Raw genomic sequence first — 7739 nt, 5'->3', positions numbered from 1 at the left:
TGTCTCGCTATATGGCATGAATGTATTCATATGTTTTTTTAACTAATATAATTTATGTATTCAGATGTATTATATAATTTCTCTGAAGATTGCTAAATTTTTGAAATACTTTTCGGTTGAGAATCTTTTTTATAACTGGAAATACAAAATTTGTGTGTTATAATTGAGTTTGTTGAGTTATATTAGGAGTCTATTATGTTAATTGATTCACTTTCCGTTTAAAAACAGTGTAATCCCCTGTTTGACGTCGTGAACACAATCGAATAAAGTCAAATACAATAATCATTCCAGCTATAATCTCATGTTTCACGCCATGAATACATTCGAATACAACAACTGATTAGCTAGACTTCCCTAATTCACGCATATTTTTGCTACTGTATTCATTCACTTTCCGTTTAAAAACAGTGTAATCCCCTGTTTGACATCGTGAACACAATCGAATAAAGTCAAATACAATAATCAGTCCAGCTATAATCTCATGTTTCACGCCATGAATACATTCGAATACAACAACTGATTAGCTAGACTTCCCTAATTCACGCATATTTTTGCTACTGTATTCATGAATACAGTAGCTTAAATATATCTAATACATCTTATAACAACAGAAAATGTATCTACAATTCGTAATATAACAAATGGTATCTATAAAAAGCAAATTACCACTAAAAGATAGTGCTTTATGAAAATTTCTTTTCCAAATACCATATGGTTATTCCCAAAAAAGAAAAATAAACCAGAGCATGTGTAAGTGTCTATATAGTGACAAAAACGTTTTTCTAGTACTGTTTTCCATGACAATTTTATTAGTAGGGAGAAAGGTTCTTCACCTTTATCACTTTGCATCGTTCCACTCCATCAGAAATTGATGCTCTCTGATTGCTACGGCTTTCTAGCAAGTAAAATATCCAAGTGAAATGTCATGATATTACATTAATTCAAGAAGACATCTGCACATTTTACGCCTACATCACTGTGCTGCTATCCACTTCCTCACGTTGATAAAAAAATTTCAATATAGTTTTCCCATTTCAGTGATAATTCAAAACCCGCTCAACTTACTCCACAGGTTAGTCATGGTTATATAGTCGTCCAGAAACAATGGCTCTCGGACACTGAGTTTTATCCTGCAGTTCAGTGATCAACCATCAGTAATACGAAAACAATTTTGAAAAAGCGAATCGGATCAGATCAGTTAAGTTTGCTGTGTTTGATATGACAGAAAATGTTTTCCCTGAATAATGTTCTACCGGAAAATATTTCCAGAAGAAAAGTGGTTGTCCCACTTTCTAGTATTTGATTGGTAAATTGAGATCGGGAAAATATTTATTAAAGATGGATGATAATGTCAGCAAATTGAATACTGTCTTGATGAAATTTTTTGAGTATAAAGATTGATAATTAAGTCTAACTGTTGGTTGGACCAAATGATATGGAGTAAGATTTAAATATTTGTAAAGAAAATGAAAAGGGAGGGAGTATACTTTCCCCCTTTTGAAAGAAAATATTTTCTTTAACCAAATACTAAAAAATGAATTCCTCATAAAAAATATTTTCCATGAAATTCTTCTTACTCATACCAAATATGCATGTACAAGTTCATCGTTTTAGAATTTAGACCAAACACATCAATTAGCATTTCAAAAGCACGTACAATTTCAACGTTTTAAAATTTAGACCAGACAATAAGCGCTTCAAATATAAATAGACCACGTCATTCGAAACACTTGACTGCGATAATATGCAATTTTACTTACAAAAATGCAAGTAAAGAAAAGGTTGGAGGAAGTTCAAGCAAAACATAGCAGATGTAGGTACTTAAACAATAGAAAGTTAGAGATATCTAAGACTTGCATCTTCTTATGCATAAAATGGCAATACAGGAAGATAGAACTTAAAAACCTATCGTATTCTGTGGTAGCTAATATGTTCCTCTGATGTTATCGATATGAAACATGATACTAAATGAAGTTTGCCTATTTCATGAGCTAAACGCTGAACCATGTGAAGATTTCATAAATCAGCTAAATCATTATGGTATAAGAAATAATTCGATGGCGTAAATAATGGACTGCTTAACTCAAACAGGAGAAGAAAATAAAGAGACACTAGCACAAGGCATAAGGCGAAACATATCAAGTAAGATTAGTCGACATAAACTTACAAAGAAAGGTTTTCTAGCTAATAAATTTGTATAGCAACTGAAAATTTTGGAATTCTCCCTGGAGGAAGGAGATATGTATCATATTGGTAGCAGAAATATTTCAATGGCACAACAGTATAAAGTAATTCATTAAAACAGGAGAAGTAATTAAGAGAGAATTGCACAACAAGTACTGAAGAGGAAGGGTTGTTAATCAAACAAGGAAAAATGTCAAGTTAGGAACTTGTCAACCTAAAATTACAAAGACAGACATACCTCCTAAACATCTTTGTACAGCAACTGAAACTTCGGTATTCTGTCTGGGGGAAGGGGACAAGTCACTATGAGCTTGCCTTTCATGGCCCCTCTAAATATTGCCTGCTTACAAGTAGGAATGCAAAGCTATTAGAAATGACACCACAACCATGACTTGTAAAAAAGAAAACTAATCAGAGCATCCGCTCAGCAGATTCAAAGAAATAGACTAAGAACTTTAGTGTGCTTGCTCCTGAATAAAGAACACAATCCTATGAACCTCATAGACGCAGACTGTATCCATCAGGTGTTCAATCAATTGTGAACTAATTGAAAAGGTCAACACTCTCAAAGAAAATCTATCTGAAGCTAAAGTCGTTCTCCAATGGTTTGAGTTGATAGACAAAATAGTTGCTGGACTCCCAAGAAACACTGCAAATTAGCAAATAATCCTTCAAGATCTCCGCAAGTTGGAAATCTTTACAACCTGGAGACATAGGTGGATTATAACCATCTTTATTTTATGAACCAAGAAATCCGTCTAGGGCCAATCCTTAGGACCAACCTCCGCCTTCAAAACTCGGGGATAATGGACCCACCCCTCTACCCTTTTTTTATCAGGTTAAGTTTGCCTATTCCGTGCTCGAACCCAGGGCTGCTCCTCTACGCTTCTCCACTTAAATATCAGGATTTGTTTGCATGGCGCATACCTCGAACATGCGACCTAAGTCACAAGTCCCTCAACCTTTGCCACTTGAATTAAGATGCACTGGCGTTAGATTCAACCAATCTTACCCAGCTATATTCGACAATTGATGCCTCGAAAGGAGGTGAAGATCCATTTGTGATAACCAACTTACAATAAACCGAATAGAAAGAAATCCAAGAATCTCAAAATTTGAGAGTGATATATATGAAGACTTGTGTAGGGACAAAGTATAATTACCTCTATGCAGGTATTAAAACAATGTAAGGATTTTATGAATACAAATTTGATGAACAGATTTTTATGCATTATTAGAAGATCTCCTCCTTGAAAAGAAATAAGTTCTCACATTATTGCAAAGGGATCTCAAACTATAGATTTTTACATTTGTTTTCACTTTATGCCGAAAAAATATGCATCTCGGTGCACCCTTGATGATTTCACAGACCTGGTTGTAGCAGCTTTATAATAATCTTAAGAAGCAAAAATGGTTATTTCTTGAGAAAGAATCACAGGAACCTTCTTAGTAAATTATGTAAAACCAACAATTATACAAGATATGTATTCATGTCATGCTCGCACATCATTAGAAGGTGAGTTAAAAGACGCTCTTAAATCCATAGAGAGGAGGTTCCAAACAGCCATGCATTTGAAATTAAGTAAGCACTAGACAGGAAAAGACAATCCACCAAGCTTTGATTGATTCAAACTCAAGCTTTCAACTAAAACCCAACATCTTCTCCCTTCCACGTCTTCCAAAACTTGAAGCAGGTTTCATCTTGTTCTAACTTCATGTCTGGAGGCATGCAGAGACAAATAGCTGGATAAGCTAATTTTAGACAAACCACCATACAAAAACCTGAAGTTTGAGTCTAGAAGTTAGAAGCTCAAGATATCTCAGCCATTCTTCAAAACCAAATGTACATCACCTTACTAAAAAAGCCACAAGAGCGAGATTACAATGAAATGTATGAACTATTATTCCGCCAAAGTGATTTTATCTTCACTGGCTTTTAGACTCCATCAAAGACATGGCATTGATGGATCAACTTCATGCAAGTATTTCCGGCACACTAGTCATGCAGTATTGGTGATCGCTATGGTACCGCCATATTTAATTTTTAACCAAACACCTTCCTAAGCTTTGGCACCATTAGAACCCATAGAGACTTAAAGAACCTAGTTTAGAATGTGCTACTCAAAGACCCTTAAAAGTTAGATAAGCAAGTCGCAAAGATTGAAAAGCTGCACTTTGCAGCAAAGGGCAAATAAACTTGATACATATTTATCTGGATCATAGGAAAACAAATATGCTTCAGAAAGAAAATTGCAAGGTTATCCCATACCTCTACCACATCAATGAAGTCTTGTTTTCTTTGAAATGCTCCAACCCACTTGGTGTGATCTGCACTCCTGGAGAACATCCATCACAAAAAAGTAAGAGCTTCAATCTCGACAGAGCTCCATACTTAAAATATTGTGAAAAACTACCACATCAAGTGTCTCCAACATATGCATAATACATGTATTCACTTAGTAACTGTTGCAGTGTCCTTATCAAATTCGCTATATAAATTCGTCTTGCAGTATGATTACACAATTACCAAACGGAGAGATAAACCTTTTTTTAAAATAGACCAAGAGAAATTTTGACATTTATGCAGCATGACATTTGGTAGAGGAAGAAAAAGAGAACCAAGTAGTGTAAACATGCCTTGCACATGCTCCAATATCAGACATCCTCTACCAAGGGGAGGAGGCAAGTAGGAAGATGTGGCAACTAGATGAATATCTGCAAATACTTGGCAATAGAATAACACATACTTTTTTCTTTTCTCTTATTCTTTCGAGTAGCCTCGCCTGCTCTTTCTTTTTCCTAAAATTATGTCAAACATTCACAGTTTTCTCTTCCCTCCTCCACTCAACAGAAAACAGAACAGAAATATGGCTCTTGCAACTTGCAAATAGCTGCTTTGAATTAGGTCAATGTCATTTCATTTTCCCCTTATTGAAGGACCAACGAACTAGTTACCTGAATTGTTGTGGAAAACTTCCAGCATTTTGAATTGGTTTAATTTGCCAACAAAATGTGTCTGATATATGGTCAAGATTATCGATTACAGTCCTTATAGCATATACAACATAAAGAACATGTCTATAGCAAAAAACTTCAAAATTTTGAACAAAAGAGAACGCATACCCAGAATCCATCTTCATATGATGGGCATTGAAGAAGAAAATAGTTGATGGTACTAAGGTTATATCAAAATACTTGACATAAACTTTTACGTCCTCTGAATCAATATCAACTAAAGCCACAGTCGCAAACTTGGACACCTCTCTCACAGATTTATACAGCTGCAGTCAACAGGAAGCAATTAAGTAAGCAAACCACTCCAAAAAGGATAGTAAGAACTTATTCAGTGTTAAATTAATGTCACCGGGGGGCAAATCCACCTATTCCAGCTATCTATCGCTTTCAACTAAAACTATATATATTAGTCGTAACTTCTAAATTATACTTCATCCGTCTCAACTTTTCGGAACTATTACTATATGCGGAGCCAAATAGCTTTCTTTTTCCTTACTAAAATTTTTCAATCACCTTTTAAATACTTTTTAACTATAAAAACTGTAAGATGTAGTCAGAGGCAGGGTGTAGCCTCTACTCAATGAGTTCAACTGAACCCACCATTTTCGACACGAAACATACAGCTTATGAACAAATGATTTCAGAACTACAATAAGTTCAGTGCTAAGAATCCGAAAAGTTGAACCTATTAAATTCAAATCATGGATCCGCCTTTGCTTGTAATACTAGATATTTAATGACTTAATCCTGTAGCATATAGAATTATACTAAGTTACACTAGTGGTCATAAATTAAAAACAAAAGGAGTATATTGAGGTGGTAACTTTTCCCCTAATGGCTTAAAATCCTCAATTGGCCTCTGCTGGCCAAATATTTAATTCTCTGAAAAAAGAGTAGTGCTTCTTTCGATGATAAATGAAAAGGAACTGGAGCAGAAAAGATTAGGAAGTAAGACGTACGATGTCGTCGAGCTGGAGACAAAGAGGATCAGAGGATCGGCCGAAGCGGAGGACGAGAACTTTGTCGATTGTATCTCTAATTATGGAATCCACTTCTTGCTTCTTTGTTAGAGTCCTCAATATGTACTCCATCTTCCCACTCCCCTTTTTTCTTCTGCTTCAAAATACGGCCAATCTGTAACGGAACACTATATACATTAGAAATTTTGACCAAAATGTATAACTTTGGCTTGAAAATTCCAGTAGTATGTAGTTGTTGCCAAAAATATGTAAATCACAGCTCCAAAAGTAAAATTTTGGTAACAGAAGGTTAGTGACATGCCGTTTGCAGTTTGTTTATGAAGAACTCATTTGAAAAATGATACTCTAAATGCACCTTATAAGAGTGAGCTTGTATGCAAAATGCAATTTTCTGGAACAGCTAGTGGTTTAAACCAGTGAAGAGGAAGAAACACTTGGGGTTATAATATGTCTACATCTAGTACTAAGAAATACTACCTCATTAGGTTTTGCACAAGTATTTCTGTCCGAATGAAGCCAGAAAATCAAGGAAAATGCAAATATAATAGAGGCTTGAAGTCCGGTGCCATACCTGTTCACAGTTAGGGCTTTTGCGATGATAAGGTTGAATATAAAGAGAGCAATGCGAAGCTGCGGATAATGGCGAACTCCTCCGTCGAAGGGGATTTTGATCGAAAACTTGAATCTGTATTAGCAATTTGAATGTAGAGATTCTTCCGGAGAAACCGCACCACGAATCCGTCGGAGTTGGCGGCCGGAGGGTTTTTTTATGCCGGGAAATAGAGGATGGGTAGCACATCTGATTCTAATTCGAAAATGTGAATTAAAAAAAAAATGTGACTCACACCTCGTACAAATAATATACGAGATACTCTTTTTAATCGAAATTTGGGGTATTTGGCCAAATTAAAAAGGTATTAAAGTAGAAGTAGCAGTATAAAATTAATATTTAAGACATTAAGACAAAAACTTCCTCATCACAAAAATTATATTTACCAAACTATAAATCACTAATTTAACTCATATTGTTTACCCTCAAATTCGTATAACAATTAAACTTATACTGTGGTTTTAAGGATATGCGATTTCGTCCAATACCAATCGATAAGCAAGAAAGTAAACGAATAAATTAGAGAATAAAATAAATCAAACCAGTATGCTAGCCAGGTCTCAACCTCGACTCGGGATAGTCTCGAGGTGGAATAGTAAGAACAATAAATGATAAAGCAACTCTAATGAACAGTAAGTGAAACAGCAGGAAAATAACGAGTGTATATATTCTTATTAGTGAACAATGATGATTACAAATACATGGGATCCCTCTTTATATAATAGAGGAGTCCTAAATAAGGTACACTTCTAATTATAGTAGAAAACCATATTAACATCTGATTAACCGCCCTAGATTGATCCGTTCCGAGATTCACGCCACGATCCTCGACTGATCGTGGATATCTCGCTTTTTCCATTATCAAGCTATACTAATGTCACTCGGAGTCTGTCTCTTTCTGGCCGTGATTGACGTCGACCTCGATCCGAAAAGAGGCTTCGATTCCGGAC

The 7739-nt window shown here is 35.3% G+C and overlaps 1 protein-coding gene across 1 annotated transcript; it reads right to left on the bottom strand.

Annotated features, from left to right (window-relative positions):
- Positions 1-444: 444 nt before the first annotated feature.
- LOC109211304 (thioredoxin-like protein 4B) lies at positions 445-7014 on the bottom strand. The gene is made up of 6 exons (XM_019374826.1): positions 6751-7014; positions 6159-6333; positions 5308-5465; positions 4454-4520; positions 2423-2524; positions 445-1130 (listed from the first exon to the last, which is right to left on the bottom strand). Exons 2-5 carry the CDS (start codon positions 6288-6290, stop codon positions 2426-2428), a joined length of 456 nt encoding a protein of 151 aa, XP_019230371.1. The 5' UTR covers positions 6291-6333; positions 6751-7014; the 3' UTR covers positions 445-1130; positions 2423-2425.
- Between the last annotated feature and the right edge of the window lie 725 nt (positions 7015-7739).

The sequence above is a fragment of the Nicotiana attenuata genome, unplaced genomic scaffold (genome assembly GCF_001879085.1).
Source record: "Nicotiana attenuata strain UT unplaced genomic scaffold, NIATTr2, whole genome shotgun sequence".
NCBI lineage: Eukaryota > Viridiplantae > Streptophyta > Magnoliopsida > Solanales > Solanaceae > Nicotiana > Nicotiana attenuata.
Note: the sequence above shows the minus strand (reverse complement) of the source record. Positions and strands in the feature narration are given on the sequence as shown.

Coding starts and splice junctions, on each gene's coding strand:
- LOC109211304 (XM_019374826.1), bottom strand. CDS start 6,290: ATGGAGTACATATTGAGGACTCTAACAAAGAAGCAAGAAGTGGATTCC. Junction 4,521..5,307: donor CATATGAAGATGGATTCTGG/GTATGCGTTCTC, acceptor GATGTTCTCCAG/GAGTGCAGATCACACCAAGT. Junction 2,525..4,453: donor ACTTCATTGATGTGGTAGAG/GTATGGGATAAC, acceptor ACTTGTAAGCAG/GCAATATTTAGAGGGGCCAT.